Raw genomic sequence first — 19,887 nt, 5'->3', positions numbered from 1 at the left:
AGGATTAGAAAACCTGTCATAATCTTCCCTCAACTCACATGGCAATTGTATTCTAAAAGATGCAAAAATATATATTATTTATATCTAAAGCAGTTAAGTTCTAGGCTCAGATGTTATTCACCTACAGGAATATTGAATAGATATTCTAAAATTTTATGGAATGTATGATAATTCTTTTGTGTCCGGTGCCTATTGGGATATCCAGCACCCCTAGCTCTTTCCCAGTGTCAGCAGAATTCTTGATAATTGTGAAAATTAAAAAACACCCATAGGAGGCAGTACTCCCATTCTTTGAAAACTATGGCCAGATGATCAAATATCAAAGCTGGGCATGTTCTGAGGATTTCTTCTCACCAGGAAGAGCCATAGCAGGTATTCTAGTACCTAGAGTGTCAACAATAACTTCACGTGGGTGTAAGTGCAGTGTAAATTACCCAGAGCTGCTACGTGGGATCTCAAAAATTTCTTAGGCATTTGTTTTTGTTTCCCTTTAAAGCAGAATTCCAGGGTGGGGTGGTAATCCACAGTCTCTGCGGAAAGTATGTGCTGGACTGTGGTCAAGGATCAAGCACTGTATGGCAGGTCATCTTTGTATTTCTGTTCTTTAGCCACCTAGGAACATACGGAGTTTTTACGAATGCTGCATTTGACCCAACCCCTTAAGGTAAGTTACCTATGAAGATATTTTTGAAGGAAATGGACCAGTAGGGTAAAGAGAAAGAATATTAGAACTTGATGTTTCATTATATAATTATGAGTTAGATTTTAAGCATGTATTAAGTTTTTAAGCCTTGAAGGAAATTGTGTTGGCAGCAGGGGACAAGATATGTCAGTAGACTGATAATAGAAAGTAAGTTTATTTGAGGATTTCCATTTCCTCCAGGATAGAAATGTTCTAATAAGATATAATTATTTCAGGGTGTATGACATCCCCATTAATGGCTGCTTGAAGGTATTAACAACACCATAGTCCTTGCTTGGTAACCAGAAGTCATACTACTGGAAAAAATTTTTACGAACTTTTATGGAGCTAATCCCCTATGTGACTTGCTGGGAAAACAAAAATAATCTGGTGCATTCTCTCCTCCAAAAAGCTCAGTGATAGCTGGGTTTCCTAAGGAAAGTAGCCCAGATGCTAGAAGGGATTATATTGATCCTCAAGGGACAGATATGCTGAGAACTAGCTAGCTAGCTTGCTTACTTTTAAGGAAAATATAGTTATTTTAATTTCTTTCGTCTCATTTTCAGAGACCTGTCCTGCTGGTCTCCTCACTCAACCTCCACAGGATCCTATTTTTGAACACCAGTTTTCCTGCCAGACTTGAGTTACACTGTAGCATATTAGCTGCAGTTTTCTGGTAATACTTGTAAGGAAAAAAAAAAAAAAGACATGGAGTTTCCTTTAGATTAGTTCTGGATGAGAGCAGAGGGATTGTGCAAGTCCAAACTCTCCACCCCCTCACCCTTTCCTGCTCCACCTCTTCCTTAAGTCTCAGACGCCAGGACTGAATGTCTGCAGTGGTCTGTGGGCTTTGCCCAGCTGTACTTTCTTGACAGACTAATTAACCAGAGACTGAAGCATCTGACTTACCAGAAGACCAAACTGTGGAAAAATAAAAATGCCTCTTTATTTTTGGATTGGAGGAAGGCGTTCTCTAATTTGTTGGAAGGCAGGTGGTATCTGTGACTTGAGGGAATTTCTATAAGATCTTCTGGGGTCTCCAGTGTTTGCTGCTTATGAAGCGTATTGCACCCTTGCTGCAAGGCTTCCAGAGAAGCCTCTGGGTGGCACCAGAGTGCAGAAGACCAAGAATCAAGATAGGAAGGCACGTGTCACCTTCCCTCCATTGGTCACTCTCCTCAAAAGAACCTCAAGACCAAAATTTAAATGTGCGATTTAAAAGATTCTTCCCAAATGCCATGCTTTATTATTTGGTGTTTTGTTCAATAATGTCTGTGTATATCGTTTTTTTTTACATCAATGTAATGCATAATTACTGTTGTCTTGATTACAACTTAACCCTTCAATCAGTCAGCAAATATATACTATACCACTGGCCCCTACACAGAACCAGAGAAGAAATAAAATCAGAAAAGCAGAAAAAATCTTCATCACCTGAAGAACAGATGTTATTTATTAAATCACATGTTTAATATGTAGATTGTTGAAAGTTACATAGTAGTTATCTGGGACTGGTGCAAAAATAGACAAACAATACCTTTGTCTTGCAATAAACATGTCATGTAGAATGAATAACATGTGGGTAAATATGTAAATAAAAATGATAAAACAGTCTAAGAGTTACGGTAATTTTGCAAGACCTTTGGTAGCAACCTTGGGATTTAGGAACACATTGCTTTTAAAAAGTTTCTCCTTAGGGAATCCCTGGGTGGCTCAGCGGTTTGACGCCTGCCTTCAGCCCAGGGTGTGATCCTGCAGCCCCAGGATGGAGTCCCACATCGGGCTCCCTGCATGGAGCCTGCTTCTCCCTCTGCCTGTGTCTCTGCCTCTCTCTCTCTCTGTCTCTCATGAATAAATAAATAAACAAATAAATAAAAATAAAAAGTTTCTCCAGTAGCACCCGGGTGGCTTAGTGGTTGAGCATCTGCCTTCAGCTCAGGGCATGATCCCAGAGTTCTGGGATAGAGTTTCGCATCAGGCTCCCCGTGGGAAGCCTGCTTCTCCCTCTGCCTATGTTTCTGCCTCTCTCTGTGTGTCTCTCATGAATAAATAAATAAAATCTTTAAAAATAAATAAATAAAAATTTAAAAAATAACTCAAAAGTTTCTCTGATACAACGTCAATAGCATCTCTGACTGCTTATCACTAGGCTGGGTATTAAAGGACAATAGTTAACAGTCCTATGTCCTGAGTCAGGATCTATAATTTGTAAAAGCTTTCCCAGGGAATTCTGATGGTTTATCAGCTTTCAAACCAATTATAGATTGCTTCAAACTATTATAGATAGAGAAGAAAGAGTAAGGCACTGTTCGTGCTCTTGAACAGTTTATAATCCAATTGAGGAAACAATAAACACTGACACAAAGTAATAGAGGGTAATTAATGCGAGTATTATATTTTAATAGTGTTGTAATCTATAAAATGGAAATAGTCTATTTGAGTCCAGAATTAAGGAGATGGGTAGGACTCTGATTGAACTGAAGCAGTGTTCAGTTAAGAGGAAGAGATGGATATTCTAAGTCCACAGAGTGACATCAGCAAAGGAAGAAACAGAAGACTGTGTATGGGAGGAGTGAGTGTGGAGGAGCCTAACATCATGGAGACCTCATGTGAAGTGCCAGGTAATGTATCAAATCAATTGATACAAACCATAAGACAGGAGCTTGGAGGAATGCAGATTCAGGGAATCTTTTTTTTTTTTTAAGATTTTATTTATTTATCCATGAGAGACACACACAGAGAGAGAGGCACAGACACAGGGGAGAGGGAGAAGCAGGCTCCATGCAGGGAGCCCGACGTGGGACTCGATCCCGCGTCTCCAGGATCATACCCTGGGCTGAAGGCGGCGCTAAACCGCTGAGCCACCCGGGCTGCTCTGATTCAGGGAATCTTGAACAGTTATAATGATGCTTCAGACAATATATTCTCAGATTTTCTATCAATAGCATAATAAGATCTTAGGGCAGTGTGAAACAGCCAGATCCTCCAAGAAACACAAGAAAAGCATAATCATAGTAATACACAAGTGTTGTGTGCTCTGGAATTAAACACCTCACAATATCCTTTTATCCTCCCAACAATTGCATCTGGGAAAAATTCATATCCCCCTCTTGTGCAGATGTCAAAACTGAGCCCTAAAGAGGTTGAGTCACTTACCCAAGCCCGCACAGCAGTAAGTGCAACTGAGTCTGCTCTGCTGATTGTCTCTGCTCTGCTACTTTTGTGGCCACAGACCCTCATCAAGACAGAACAGTGCGTGGGTAGAAATCAGTAAAGTGTTCCAGGCCTGCAGGCCCCGTTCTGGTGCTCATCTCCCTGCTTCCTCCCCAGAGTCTAATGTTTCCGTGCCCCTAACGGGCAGAGTACCCTTTCCCCCAGACCAAGGGAAACTGATGTAGTTGCGGGCATGGGGTGACATTGCACTGGGGATTGCAGAGGGTCTTGCAAGCGTGAACTTCGCCCTGGGTTTTTGCGGTGGGTGGTGAGGGGCTGTTGCCCCAGCGGCCTCAGCAGGTGGAAGCGCAGGAGCGGTCTGGCCCGTGGCTCAGAAGCCCGCGCACTGCGGCGCCAGCGGCCGGAGCCTCTGCACTCGGGGCTGTCTCCACCTGCGTAAAACATTCACTCGTCGGCTCGCTCTGCCCTTACCTGCTCCGTCGGGGGCGGTGACCTAGCCACCCCGGCCTGGAAGGGCGCTGGTGGGGACGACGGCGGGAGGCTGCGCGGCCCCGGCACCCGGAGGGGCAGAAGGGCAGGAGGACACCGCCCCCGCAGCCTCCGGGCGCACTGCGGCGGGGCGGGTCCGCGGTCCCAGGAGCCCGAGCCGAGCCATGGCCCCAGGCTGCGCGCGCCTCTGGGTCCTGGTGCTGCTGGGCGCCGGCTGCGCGGGCTGGGGGAGCTGGGGCCGCTGGGGCCGCTGGGGGGCCGGAGCGGCGCGGCTCAGGCAGTTCTACGTGGCTGCTCAGGGCATCAGCTGGAACTACCGCCCCGAGCCCACCAACCCCAGGTGAGGCAGGTCCCGTGTCCGAGTGAGCTTTTGGGGAGCTTTCCCTTTGCAATTCCGTGGCTTAAAAAAAGGGGGGGGGTACCATGTTGCTCATTTAAAACTATATATTACTCATTTTAAAACAAAACTGCTATTCTTATTTCTAATAATACAGTGTGTTAGACAGGAAGTGTTGTTGTCTAGATGCTGTTTGAAGGGTTTGTTAATACAGTTTTGTTGGTGTGATTGATTGTTAGTTCATTGATTGATTCTAAAGCACCAGGCACCAGCCCCCTCATTAGCCCTTCCTGCAAAGTCCCATTCCAGATTTTAGTAGCCTAGTATTTTTTGTAGAACTTCCAGTTACATATTATTTATTCTTTTCTCCACATAGCTTCATCTTCTAAAACTAAGGATGTATGCATTGTCTTTTATTTAAGCAGATTGTTCAATAACAATTGCCAAATTGCCATAATTTTGTTGTATTCTTACAAATGACGTTCAAACCACCATCAGTCCATAAACATGCAACATTTTTGTTCTTTTACCTTTTCTTCTGCTTCATGTGACTCTTCATTTTTTTCGCATTCTTAGTCCATGGGATATAGTCTACCCTGGCTAGTTTGGAAAGGCCACTATTAACAGACATATGTAACTAAAAGGTGGCTTAAATAATAAAACTCTATTTTTGAACTGAAAACTATTTTTCCTAATTGAAAGGATAAAAATAAGACTTCCCAGAAATTAGATAAATTATAGGACTTACTCACTATTTCCAGTTAGTTATATTTATATTTTTTCATTGGTAAACCTCTCAGTATGACTCATTTTTTTAAACTTAATATCACAGTTTAAATGATTGTGAAAGACAAGTTCCTCTTTTATGATTACAAAACCAAAGCAATCAGCCAGAAATAATGCAATATTTTAAGAGTCTTGTAGTGTATAATATTAAGCCCCTTAAAGAATTGCTTTGTAACTGGGTTACTTTGAGGAGAAATCCTTTTTTAAAAAAACATCATTTTAAATATTGTCTTTCGAGTTGATGATCTAGATCACACCCACACCCTTAGAGAACTGCCAAAACCCCAAAGAAAATCACAGGCTTTCCAACATTAATCTCTTTTGCTCATGGGCAGACATTAACCTGCTTGTTGTCTTTGCTGGAGTACTCTGTGCTTATGCTTGGGAGTTTGTTCTTCTGTAGTTAACTCTAAAAATAACAAGCAGAATTCTGGAAGCAGAACCACGCAGGGCAAAAGCCTAACTCACGTGGGGAGTCCAGAGGGAACCATGACTGGTTATTTGATCCCCTCACCCTGTGGTCGAGTTTCCAGAATTCTCATACTTCCAGTGTCAATTATTGATCCAAAACCATAAAATGATAACCTAGACCAACTGTCAATATTTTTGAACCTCAAATCATGCCATTTCTCTCTGGTACTTTCTTGTGAAAAAATCTAACCTGTAAATCTAACTGCCTAAACTAAGAACTGGTGATCAAGTGTCCTGCATCTACAGCAGAATGATACTCACTATAAGGAGATCAATGGATCAGTGGTATATGTTGATACCACTCCATTCTTTGTCAAAGTCTACTTTAGCACAAAACAAAGATCCTTCCCCTTACTTCATCCAATATTAGCAGGAGAATGCCTTTCAGAGGTGGGACATATCTATCATTCTTATCCCAAGTCTGACATAAATGTTTTTGAAAACTTTTCTAAGGAAACTTATTGAGTCACTTATATGTAAGTAGTAACAGATATTGAAAATAAAAACATATGTTTTTTTTTCTCTCTAGGGTTCTAGGGTTCTACTCTACCTGCTTCCCTTTCTGTGAATTCTTTACCATGAACGCAGTGGTTTCACCTCTTTGTGACTTGGCTGTGCCGTTTATCCCTTGTTTCTCCTCTGGACAAGTGACTTGCATTTTCCAAGACTTGCCTTTTTCATTTGTTTGTTTATTTCCAGTATGAATCCCCAGGGCTTTAACTCCATTGGCCCTCTCCAACTTCCCAATTAGAAATAGAGTCCGCCAAATCAGTGGTTCTTTATAATGTTCCCCAATAATTCAAAACTGTATGTGGTTCATCAGGTAAAAAAACAGACCATGTATTTATTCATAAAGGATTTGGTTATATTTTTAGTCATTTATGATCTAAGCCTAAAGTTTGGGTTCACACAATAATCTTGGGTTCTTTTTTAGAAAATAGATTCTGAGTAACAGGATTAGTGGACAGACTAAATTTGGGAAAGACTGATTATCACAACAGAATATTCTTGAAGAGATCAGTAATCATTTTTAACCCCACCTATTATGCATATTTGTAAAACCCTGGTTTCTGAAATACAATTAAAATACCATTATTCCTACTACCTATCTGAGGATACGAGAAATCCATTCATTTTGTGATGTGAGATGTAGATGTCATATACGACTTTCAAATTAATTTCTGTACTTTATTTCTAGCTCAAATACTTCCTTTAAGAAAATTGTCTACAGAGAGTATGAACCATATTTTCAGAAAGAAAAGCCACGATCCAAAATTTCAGGTAAGCCTGAAGTACATTATTTAATTTTAAAGATAAATCTCTATGATAATTTGATATTCTTGGATATCTGAAATAACTGTTTAGCGACATTTTTTAGTGATGTGTGCTTTTGTTGTCTTTAACCAATATGGGCTGCATAATTTGTGGGGCCCAGTGAAAAATGAAACTGTGACAAATCATGAGATACTCTTAACTCTGGGAAACAAACTGAGGGTTGCTGGAGGGGAGGTGGGTGGGAGGATGGGGTAACTGGGTGATGGGCATTGGGGAGGGTACATGATGTGATAAGCACTGGTGTTATATGTTGGCAAATTGAATTTAAATTAAAGAAAAATGAAAATGTGTGGCCTTAGATTCATATTTTTGAGAATTTCAAAATAGTATCAGCAAAACATTACACCAGGGGTCTGTCTGGCCCATGAGGTAACATGCCCATGAAGCTGGCTATTTTTAAGACTGATCAAAAATCTAAACAAAACCTTTGTTTGAATTTTATTCATTCACCAAACCAACTATTGTTGAGCACCTGCTATGGGCTGGGCATTAAAGAAGGCACTGGACAATGGACAAGGTAGAGACGTATCCTGCCTTCCTGGAGCTTCTGGTATAGTTTACTGAATGTAGATGAACCCTAACAAATGATCTATTGCTTCTATCCAACTCTCTGGATTCATTCCAAGGAACCATATATGGCTGGCTCTTTTGCCTGGTATAGTTTACTGAATGTAGATGAACCCTAACAAATGATCTATTGCTTCTATCCAGCTCTCTGGATTCATTCCAAGGAACCATATATGGCTGGCTCTTTTGCATCTGTTTTTCCCATCTCTTCTCCTGTTTTATTTAGTGTGAGGTATACAACAGCTATCATTTTCAAAGAAAAATATCTCCCTTTTCTTCATCTCTTTTTTTATTTGAGAGAAAGACAAAGTATGAGTGAAGGGAGGGGCAGAGGAAAAGGGCAAAGCAGACTCCCCACTGAGTGTGAAGCTGTCCAGAGCCTTGAGCCTGGAGCCTGATGTGGAGCTCCATCCCAGGACCCTGACATCATGACCTGAGCCCAAGTCAGATGCTTAACAGACTGATCAACCCAGAACTCCTTTCCTCATCTCTTCTTTAATCAAAGAATGTAGGTCAAATGGACTTTTGGGTTCTTAAATATGGTACCATATTTCACAGGAATGATAGAGGCCATGAAGAGAGAACTTCCTCCATTGGGTCCCCTGATCGGTAATCACTCATCCTTCCATACTAACTGAGTGAAGACTGGTCAACACACCCAGATTCATCCTTCTACCTTTCTGTGCAAACTGTTCCATCCTGCCTCCTCTGATCTCCCTTTATCTTCAGTCTTTGGCTGGAGCCTTCCCTTCAGTTAAAACTCAACAACCATGTTCAAATCAACCCCCGTGTAGAAGAAAATCTCCCCTTGACATCACCTGCCTTTCCTCTGTCTTGCCTTTCTTATATGAGCAGCCCACTCTGTTCTCTGTAATATTGTTTCCTCTCCATATATTCCCTCTCTAATCCTCACTAATAGAAATCCACTAAACTCACTCTCAAAAGAGGGCACCCATGACCCTGAGATGCCAGAACCACCGGTTTCTTTCCAGTTCTTTTCCCACTTGACATTACTAAGACATTTAGTGATCCCTCTTCTTGAAATTCTCTTTACCCACTTTCCCCAGGGCCACCTCCCTTGGTGAATGGAAGTGAATGGGGAAAATGGAAGCAGGGGTAACTTATAGGTAACTCCTTTCTGAAACTTAGCTCCACATGTGAGGAGAGACAGGGTAGTTCTGGAAGGGAATGAGGGGCTTAAGAATACTTTGGAGTTTTACAAACAAGAATACAGTGACCTAAGATATCTGACAGAAAAAGGGAGGCTAATGACATCTGAGGAAGAATAATTGCTAAAACCAGACTCAGAAGAAATAAGAAGTGATATGATTCAGAGTTTGGGCTGAATTAGCTTGAGGTAGAAGGGATACTTCACAGGAGCCAATAAGGCAACAGACAGTAAGGTTACTACTAAAATAGAGTTTGTAGTCGTGGGGAGAAAGTTGAAGGATCTCCTGTCCTCTGAAACAGAGTCTCTTCATTTTCATAGCTCCAGCTCCAAGCTTAGTATGTACAACAGATACTTAACTATTTCATTAAATTAAATTGTAGGTAGGTAAAGGGAAAATGAACTGGGAAGCATATTCATTAGGCCTGGGAAATAGAGGAATTGGGCAGGTGTTTGAGAGCCTTACCTTTTGTGGCTTTGACCAAGTTAACTGAATTTCAATGTCTGGGCTGTGTAAGGCACTGTGCTGAGTACCATAAGTGCTGGAAAGGCCAGTGCCAGGCTGGAGACTATTTTCTGAACAGGAAGGAATTGTTGATAGTTTTTAGAGAGGAGAGCCACTGTAATCAAAATCCTTTGAGGGCAGCCAGGTGGCTCAGCAGTTTATCGCCACCTTCAGCCCAGGGCATGATCCTGGAGACCCGGGATGGAGTCCCACGTTAGGCTCCCTGCATGGAGCCTGCTTCTCCCTCTGCCTCTCTTTCTCTCTCTCTCTCTTTGTGTGTGTCTCTCATGAATAAATAAATAAAATCTTTAAAAAAATCCTTTGAGATGATTATCTTTTGTAGAAATTTCCGGCTTTAGTCTCATTAATTAGAAGTAGACCTTGGTCATAAATTTATGTTTAAGCCCTGTGTCCTTAAAAATCACCTGTCAACTCCTGTGTATCTCATAACACATTTGTTTTATGTGAACTCTGAGGCATTTTAATACCATTTTTAAGCAGCTTCCTCCTGAACTCCCAAAGTTACTTAACTATGAATCCCTGAAAGGCAAGGGTAGTATTTTATTCATCTTTGTATCACTACAGTAGCTGAAACAGTGAGTCAAATCTGAGGTAAAGCCTAAGAAGCTCCAGGTTTAAACACTGTCATTGACTCTGTGACTTGCTCCGTTCCCCAGCCTGGTTCTAGGTCATTGGCACCTTTCCCCTATTTCTTGCTCCCCTACTGGATTGTGTGATTCTAGCTGAACCCCAAACAAGTCATGTGACACTTCTGCAGTATGAGCCCAGAAGTCACTGTAACGAGAGTAGGGGTGAACTTATAGGACTAGGGGTCTGAATGTGCCTTTCTGGGGAGGTTTGCACACATGTGGACAGGTGGAGGGGCTGGGCTTATTTTAAGAATCCTGTCTGGGGCTTTAAAATGACTAGTGTTGACTTTCTGAATTTCCTCAAGGAAGGTTATGAAATGTTTGCCCCTGAGGGGTTTTAAAATAGCTACAACAATGGGCTGCCCTGTTTTCTGTAATGCGTTATTCACCTGAACACAGGGGATTGGATTAGCTGACTTCATGTTGTCCTTTTCAACTCCAAAACTGCATGAAATTGGGTACACACTGTGCTACCTTCCTGGGGCCTCAAGATAGGCAACTCCTTCCCTGGCTGCAGTGCCTGGCACAGAGGAGGGGTGGGGAGGGTCCCAGGCCATCTGGCTGATGGAGGCTGATGAAGCTCAGGCAACATTCAGGCATGTGTTTGCCCACATGTGGGAAGGTAATTGGTTTGTATTTATGAAAACATCCCTTTGTTTTGCCTTAATTCCAAAGGAACAGAAAGGAGAGGCAAATAAATGCTTCAAACGATTCATTGCAGCAAGAGGTCTTATTAGGTTAAATAACTTAGGAGACTTATCCTGGGCACCGGGCATTTGTAGCCATGTGATGCCAACAAACAAATCACCTGAGCAAGGCCACCATGGCAACTAAATGCAGTGCACACAGTGACAACAGAGTCAGCACTCTTTTGGGCTCTCAGGCATCCCCACTGGGAATAGCCAGCAGGGGCTTCCATTAGGAGGTAGAACTAAGGGTAACAGCCAGAAGAGAGAGGTCAGCTAGTGGAGTTAGATGTGGCCAGGAGTCAAAAATGGTGTAGAAATTGGAACCATTTCAGGAAAGGGGGTGGTTCTGAACTTGCTCTGTGCAAGATGGTAGAGAAAGCTTTGGTTCAAGAGTCCAGAGACCAGAGTCCTAACCCCAGCAATGCCACGCAGTGATTGACTGACCTTGAACAAGCCACCCTCCCTGCCTCCACATCCCAGGTTTTGTAACTATCTCTAAAACGAGAATTGAACACTGTGACCTCCCCAGTCCTGTGCAGAGCTAACACAAAAACAAACAAAAGCTCCAGGCACAAGATCAGTATAAACTCTAGGACTGGGAGTTCAGGGAAAGGAAAAAAACTGCAGGTAGAAGATAGGAGTAGGGAAAGAGGGCTTCTCCCTCATCCTGTTTATAAGGGTCCTTGATTACATTGTCCCCCAACCCTGGATAATAATCTAGGAAACTCTCCCATCCAATATCCTTACCTTAGTCGTCACATCTGCAGAGCCCCTTTGGCCATGCCAGGTAGTGTATTCACTGATCCCAGGAATTACGATGTGGACATTCTGGGGGGCCATTATTCTGCCTCTGATATCCACCAAACAAAACTCTCCTGCAGTGTCATCATTTCAGAGAATGGTACCCTCCTGCACCCAGCCCCCCAGCCAGAACATCACCAGCCATCCATGGCAACTTGGTCTCCCTCATCCTCCACCCATATCCCATCCATCAAATCCTGACAGTTTGATCTCCTAGTAGATCTCTAGTATGTTCTTGTCACTTCCATTACTATAACCTTACACTAAGTCACCACCATTGCCCCCTGGAGCCTTTTATCTATTCTCTCTGTATCCACTCTGAGCTCTTCCCAGCTTATCCTCCACCAATGCAGCCAGAGATTTAAAACCCAAATCCATGTCTCACCTCTGCTAAAAACTCTTTAATGGCTTCCAGATACTCTTAGAGGCAAAACTCTAAAAGGTCTAGAAGGCCCTACATGATGGGGCCTCTGATCATGCCTTCAGCCTCACTTTCTACCTCTCTATCTTATCTGTTAAACTTCACCTTCACTGTGGCCATCTGTCAGTTTTCTTAATAAGCCAAGTTTTATAGTGCCACAGGCCCTTTGTACAAGCTAATCCCAATCTCTGAAATGGCCCTGGTGTGCACTATGCCCACATAGTGGTAGCTCCGTGGTAGCTCCTACCATATATTTATCCCCAACTAGTGAGTGCTCTTTAAGGAGAGGAACAATGTCTTATTTATCCATGTGGCCCCAGGATTTAGCACAATACGTGTCCTGTAGTAAGTGAAACTTCATTCTTGATTTCTGCACCTCTAAACTGCTGTCCCAGTGTATTCCACATTGAAGTAACTGATAACATTGTTTACCCCATTGCTCAGATTAAAAAACCTCAGGGTCATCCTTGATTTCCTTCTCTCACATGTCACGTCCAACCCATCAGCAAATCCAGCTGACTCTACCTTCAAAATGTCCAGAATTCAACCTCTTCTCACCACTTACTTCACTGCTGCACATGCTGGCTTGTCTGTACCACCTGCTCCTGTTTCCACCTCCCATCACTACACAGACTGTTTTCTACACAGCAGCTAGGATTTACCTTTTTTTCAGAATGAGCTTTTAAAACACATCAGACCGTGTCTGTCTGCTATACAAAGCCCCGGTGATTTCCCACTTCACGTAGAAGAAAATTGAAAGTCCTCACTATGGCCCATAAAGCCTCACATGAGCCCCTCCTTCATGTCTTCTCACTCTGCCTGCATTGTCTTTCTTACTGTTTTTTGGATACATCAAGTTCACTCTTGCATCAGGGACTGTGAACTTGCTTCAGGGCCAGAGTACCATGGGATTTTCTCCCTCACTTCATTGAGTCTCTGAAATCTCCCACATCAGGGAGTCAGCTGCCTTTCCTCAGGTCACCCCACATAATTGAAAATAAACACCTTTCTTTTCTTGACTGAAGGCAATAATCTCCAAGAAATGACAGGGGTCAGAAGGAGGTAGACATTGGTCAGAACTCCTCCTCTCTCTTGACTTGCTTTGGGCCCAATCCAAGCATTTTTACCTTCCTGTCCTGACCTGACCACATGCAATGTAGAGATGATGAACTGGCAAAGCCTTCTAGAATGAAGACAAACAGGCCAGCCTTAGGACCCGGAGGAACGACAGCTGTCATTCATGGGATTCTCTGCATATCTCTGTGCTTAGCAGCTTCACCTATGATAGTCATAAACACAGATATATTATAAATCCTTGTTTCCATAGGACTTCTTGGGCCTACTCTATATGCTGAAGTTGGAGACATCATAAAAGTTCACTTTAAGAACAAGGCAGATAAGCCCATAAGCATCCATCCTCAAGGAATTAGATACAGCAAATTCTCAGAAGGTAAGAGTAATTTAATATTCCTCTGGCAGCGGAAAATGTACAACTCTAACACCAGTGTCAGACATTTAAAACCAGATCATTAGCGACATGTTAGAGAAATCTTTCCTTCAACAGGTAATTATGAAAATTATTGCCTTTGTAAGTTTCAGAGAGGAAAATGAACAAATTCTGGAGTCATCTAGACTTCAGGTTTTCACTGGGTTCTTGCTCTTTAACACTTGGATAGGCAAATTACCTAGTCTTTCTAAATTCCAGTATGTTCATCTGTAAAATGAGAACACTAGCACATACACATTGCCAAGTGGCTTAAAGCAAGGGTGTCCACAAAATTCTTTTTTTTTTTTTTTGTCCACAAAATTCTCTGTGAGAAGGCAGATAATAAGTATGATTGGCTTTGGGATCTCCATTGTAACTACTCAACTCTCTACCTTTTAGTACAAATGCAGTCACAGACAATGTCTAAGTGAATGAGTATGGCTATGTCTCAGTAAAACTTTATTTACAAAAACAGGCAGCTGACTGGATGTAACCCATAAACCACAGCTTAAAGTAGTGGCATAGGACTAGCCTGACAGAGGGCTAGCCCTACAGATAAAGCACACTTAATAAGTGGTATTTTGTGGTAGTGGTGGTGGTCATCGTAGTAGAAGTATTATTAAAATTTTGGACAAAGTGAAATGGTTGAGAACATAAGCTTTGAAGGCAGAGTTAGGTTCAATTTCTAGTTGCATCACTTCTGGTTCTAGGAGCTTAACATCTCTGAGCTTTAGTCTTTTCATCTATAAAATGTGAATGGAAATAAATAAATAAATAAATAAATAAATAAATAAATAAATAATAAGGTCATACCCACCCTATAAGGTTGCTTTGAGTATTAAAATGAGACTGTTTAGGTAGTGTATAAAATATGAATCCTGGAACATGGTAAGCCTTCAATAAACCACAACAATGATGATGACAATAATGGTCAAGATCACAAAGATAAAAGTGACCACATCAGCCACATGACAATAAGTACCTATTGTTGACATCATTCTTATTATTTCCATTATGCTGATGTTCAGACCACAACAAGCACAGTGGAGTTCTCTTAGGAGCTGATAGAAGAAAATTGTATCCACATTGCAATAGATATTGGTATAATAACAGTTTTAAAAAACTTTGGACCTTACATGACTCAAATCCTCTTTCTCCAATATGTTCCAGCCGTAATATCTTTGAAGGGGGCAATTGAGTAAGAAAGTGGTTTACAGTGCAAGTTCTGGAAGTAGACCGTTTAGTGCAAATCATGGCTTACACTTACTAGCTGTGTGACTTTTGAAAAGTTACCTAACCTCTTTGTGCCTCATGTCTCTCACCTGAAAATGAGAATAAGAATCATACCTACCCTATGTAGGTTTGTTTTCATGAAATCTTTGAATAGTATCTAGCATATAATGAACACTTGATAGATATTAGACATGAGGTAAAGTTGATTCTTCAATTGAAATGTATTCAAATTGTTACATCTCCATTATAAATTTTTAAATGTGTTCAGATAATTTCATATTTATCTGATAATTTATGGATTACAAAGTGAATTTTACATTGATTTTTTGTGTGTGTAGAGTTTGTTAGTAATCAAACTCATTCCAACTAAGGTATATATAACTGATAATAGGTCGATGAACTACCCTTCCCAGGAGTATTTGCATTAGCACTTAATCTTTGGCTTGAGGAAAAACAATGAAGGATTAACTGTGAAATTTCAGGCGTTTTAATGAGCCAATTTGGCAAGACTGAGTGAGGCAGCACGGGCAAGAGTCCTATGTTCCTAAAATCATACAATGGAATAGCAAACAACCATTTAACCTACTTATTAGGCTTCCAGATAACTACATCAAGAATTCAGCAGAGTAAGGCTAGAGGGAAGAACCTCCAAAATGTCACATCCTGGTTCTGTTTCAAATGTGGGAGGAGATAAGTTTCGTGGACTTTGTACTCCAGCTGGGCTGTTTGCACAGGGAACAACAATTGCAACATTATCCCCCCTTCCTCTACTGTGTATTTATTTGTTCTTACACTCCCCCACAGCCAGTAGTCATCTATAAGCGATTGTTTAAGATGCTCCCACCACTTCCACTGGTCACCTGATCATTGCCCCTAATCTCCTAAACCTGAGAACGGTAAATACAAATTGGTGGGGAAAATTAAATTTTATTTTGGAAATGAGATGCAAGCCCTATCTATTTAAGATAGAGTGCCCTTCATGGTATGACAAGTCTTCTGTTCATTTTAGCATGCTCTCTGCATCAAAATACAGCATCCACTTCTTGCCTGACATTCACCCTGGCCGATAGCCTTCCTCTATGGTTTAAACTATTTGGGGCAGGGTGGAAATCAATTAACCATATACTGAGCCAGCTACATGAGGATCCAGATTCCTTTTTTGCAAATGTAGGTATTTGAGAGATGGATGGTGGGAGGTTGAGACAGTATTATAGGCCTAAGTCAGGACTCAGTCCTTGTCTCTGTGGCTGCTTGATCTAACTAGTCAATGATCCAACCTTGACAGCAATCCTACTTCTCTGGTAATTAATCCTTGAGCCCACCAAAGATTTGGAGACCTACTCTCATCAGCTAGAAGGAAAAGATAGCCATAGAAAGAATGCTGGCTTTAAAGCCAGAATGGCCTGTCTTTAAATTTGGGAAATATTCTTTACCACTCACCCTTAGTTTTGTATCTGTGAGATGGGCGAAATTCCTCCCATTGAAGGTTATTGTGAAAAAAAAAAAAAAAGAAAGTTATTGTGGAGATTAGTCATAATATATGTAAAGTTCTTGGCACATGGTTGGTAGACAATGTTAGTCACTGTTGTTATGGTTATTTCATGGCTCTTCATGATTCGAACATTAAAATTTGTTTCCAGTAGCTTAGATTGAGGGAAGGCCTTGGCCTTGGAAATTGCTCATCATTTTATTTGTACTTGAATGAAATAAAACTCTCTCATAGAATTTAGACACCACAATGAACTAAAATTGTGCAGAAAACCTCACTTATCCAGACACAAAGGAATGAGTCATTTTGAATCATTACATTTTCCAGATAGCCTGGGGTTTACTTGTTTAAGTGTCTAAGATATTTTTCAATCACTTCAGATATATGTTATACTTCCCCAGACTCTTTAAACAGAAGATGAGAAATAAAACTCTAATCTCTTTCTAAGCCATTACTTCTAATCTACTGTGAGGTTTTATGAACAACCACAAATGTTAGAATTATGTGCAGTCTAAGTAAACCAATTCAAAATGAAGGTCTACATTATTGTATATGGTACTGTCTATGGGTAAAGACCCTGAGCTTCCATTCATGTTTGTTTGTTTTTTAACATCTATTTTGGTTGCCCAGAAGCCTTGTTGCTTTTTCAAATTCTTGGCTATGCTTTAGTTAGGAGATGTTTAGAAATCTGAGTTCTGGCCAGGAAAGATGCCACTCAGTGTGGAAGTCTCATGCTGGCCTTTCATCCATAAATTGGCAGCACCTGACATAAATGATAGGTTGTAGCTTGGTGTTGCTAAACCAATACCAGTTGTACCCCTCCCCAGGTGTGCCTGAGAGAAACCTCACTAGTACACAGGGCGAAGATGAGTAACCATTCAACAGACTGCACAAATCACGATTTGTAAAAATACTTGGAAGAGCATTTCCTTTAGTCATGTATTTGGTAGGAATATATATATATATATATATATATATATATATATTAAGATTTTATTTATTTATTCATGAGAGACACAGAGAGAGAGGCAGAGACACAGGCAGAGACACAGGCAGAGAGAGACGCAAAATTTGGGACTTTTTCTGGGACTCCAGGATCATGCCCTGGGCCAAAGGCAGAGGCTCAACCCCTGAGCCACCCAGGCGTCACTGTAGGAATATATTTTTAAACATGGAAATAAAATATCTACAGCTATACCTAATCACTTAAATACTTTCTATCACTAAGCATTTCAATTTCAGGCCAAAATCTCAGAAACTGTAGCTCACATGCACCAAACTGTTTGTAATGATGCACCATTGAGCAAATTTTGTTCTTCAATAAGATTTTGTAGCTGATTTGGTCAATTAACTTTAAAGTTTTGTTTCAGAGTGAATCTTAATATTATTCTTTTATTTTCTTTATATTTTCACTTATATATGTGTGTTGCATTATGACACAAAATTAGTTTTATAATATTTAGCTGTCGACTAGCAAGCCAACTCTGAACAAAATAGAAATAAATAGATAAGGGGAGAGAAAGAGAGATAAACGCATTTATAAAAACACCAGAGATTGTTTTTTGCATCTAGTGTTGCCAAATTCTCTACATGAAAACTTAGTCTTTTGGGTTTTTCCAAAGCATTCTAATGCTTGACATAATGTGGGCAATGATATGTTTCACTTTTTGTCTGAATATTTTGGCTTTCTACAGACACTTCTTTGAATATATGATAAGTACTCCAAACAAACTATAGTGGCCGATATAACAATTCTCATAAACCTCAAAAATGTGAACTCCCTTTCGAAAGAGACTTGCAGGGCACCTGGGTGGCTCAGTGGTTGAGTGTCTGCCTTTGGCTCAGGTTGTGATCCCAGGGTAGTGGGATAGAGTCCCACATAGGGCTCACTGCAGGAAACCTGCTTCTCCCTCTGCCTATGTCTCTGCTTCTGTCTATGTCTCTCTTGAATAAATAAATAAAATCTGAAAGAAAGAAGGAAAGAAGAAGAAGAGAGAAGAAAGAAAGAAAGAAAGAAAGAAAGAAAGAAAGAAAGAAAGAAAGAAAGAAAGAAAAAGAAAGAAAGAAAGGAAGAAGGAAGGAAAGCAAGACAGGCAGACTTGCCTGCCCTGTGCAGAAGAATCTGTTTCCTTGGAAAACATCAGCATTCTACTTTGGCCATTACCTAAATTACAGCTTCTAAAAGAAGGCTGAGTCTTTGAATGAAAACTGAAACACTCACTAAGTTAGAGAGGAAAGGATCTGTTAAAAAAAAAAAAAAAAGAGTAACAAGCGAGGATCTCAAGAATGAGCACCTAATGAGTGACCAAAGTGGATCTTTATGTAACTTTCCCGAAGCTTGTACACGCAACATATTACATTTGAAAAAAAAAAAAATACTGACAGCTTTTTGGCAAATAATTGGTTTATGGTGACAAGTAAACAAATTGCAATGCTGACTGAGCAGGAAGTGAAGAGACTTGAGTAAATATAAAATAAAGGGTTACCCTTGTGTGAAGAATCTACTCTCATAAGAAACCGATAAAGACTTCTTGTGCTCTAGCACAATAGTCTTTCCTGCCTGTTTCTCCTTTCTTCAGTTAAGAGCTGAAAATTTATTTTTTAAAAAAGATTTTATTTATTTATTCATGAGAGACACACACACACAGAGGAGAGAGAGAGGCGGAGACACAGACAGAGGGAGAAGCAGGCTCCAGGCAGGGAGCCTGACATGGGACTCAAACCCGGGTCTCCAGGATCACACCCTCGGCTGAAGGCGTCACTAAACCCCTGAGCCACCCGGGCTGCCCTGAAACTTTTATTTTATTACAAAGTTAAAACCAGATTAACCAAAAATGCATTTCATAAATGATTCCTCTAAGTAACGGTTTGTATTTCATGCCTCATATTATCAAAGTTGCAAAATCAAAGATACAACATGCCTGTTTTATTCTAGACTAAATGTAAGATTAAATACTTTGAAGTGAAAAGAATAAAAATCTTAAAATTATCCTGAAATTATCTCATCAGAATCCTCACTCAGTGTCATTAGAGAATCTTTCCCCATGGACAAATTTGTTCACTATTCATTTCAAGATGCTCATAATTCACCTTTCACGTAGTATAGTAAACTTAATTAAAACCATTCATTCAATTATTTGAGATTTTATCTTGTATGTAACTTCATATTCCTATTCTTTTCAAATGAATATGAAATTCTCAATAATGTATTTTGGTCAACTAGACAGAATTTTCTTAATTTTTAAAAATTTATTTGAGAGAGAATACAAGTGGCGTGGAGGGGCAGAGGGAGAAACAGACTCCTCACCAAGTGGGGAGCCTGAGGCGGGGCTTAATCCCAGGACTTTGAGATGGTGACCTGGGCTGAAGGCAAACACCCAACCTGAGCCACCCACGCGCCCCTAGACAAACATTTAAAAACTGTTGTTTGTTCAAATAAAACTGGATATGAAACCCTGACCATTTAAAAATAACTTTGATATCATCTGAAAATCAGTCACACTGCTATATCTACTATGTGTTAAATTAAAGCCTTTTAGGTGATCCTTAGGTATTTATATTGTTTTGTTCATAATATGATGCACAATGTGTTCTAACTGTGGCT

The 19,887-nt window shown here is 40.6% G+C and overlaps 2 protein-coding genes and 1 long non-coding RNA gene across 7 annotated transcripts in view; 2 read left to right on the top strand and 1 right to left on the bottom strand.

Annotated features, from left to right (window-relative positions):
- SELP (selectin P) overlaps positions 1–2,296 on the top strand; it is a 39,299-nt gene extending 37,003 nt beyond the window's left edge. For all 4 annotated transcript variants that reach the window (XM_072732959.1, XM_072732958.1, XM_072732957.1 and 1 more), the window contains 2 exons: positions 609–664; positions 1,249–2,296. In XM_072732959.1, the coding sequence (XP_072589060.1) occupies positions 609–663 (55 nt within the window). In that variant the 3' untranslated portion in view covers position 664; positions 1,249–2,296. The remainder of the gene's footprint in view (positions 1–608; positions 665–1,248) is intronic.
- LOC140594989 (uncharacterized) overlaps positions 1–4,563 on the bottom strand; it is a 134,291-nt gene extending 129,728 nt beyond the window's left edge. Inside the window, exon 1 of the long non-coding RNA XR_011996335.1 lies at positions 4,328–4,563. This is a non-coding gene — a long non-coding RNA (uncharacterized lncRNA). The remainder of the gene's footprint in view (positions 1–4,327) is intronic.
- Positions 4,381–19,887, top strand: part of F5 (coagulation factor V) — a 68,530-nt gene continuing 53,023 nt past the window's right edge. Inside the window, exons 1-3 of one of the 2 annotated variants that reach the window (XM_026003336.2) lie at positions 4,381–4,685; positions 7,138–7,220; positions 13,403–13,525. In XM_026003336.2, coding sequence (XP_025859121.2) covers positions 4,510–4,685; positions 7,138–7,220; positions 13,403–13,525 — 382 coding nt within the window. In that variant the 5' untranslated portion in view covers positions 4,381–4,509. The remainder of the gene's footprint in view (positions 4,686–7,137; positions 7,221–13,402; positions 13,526–19,887) is intronic. The other variant, XM_026003338.2, reaches the window with a different exon arrangement.

Source organism: Vulpes vulpes, chromosome 13 (genome assembly GCF_048418805.1).
Source record: "Vulpes vulpes isolate BD-2025 chromosome 13, VulVul3, whole genome shotgun sequence".
Taxonomy (NCBI): Eukaryota; Metazoa; Chordata; class Mammalia; order Carnivora; family Canidae; genus Vulpes; species Vulpes vulpes.
Note: the sequence above shows the minus strand (reverse complement) of the source record. Positions and strands in the feature narration are given on the sequence as shown.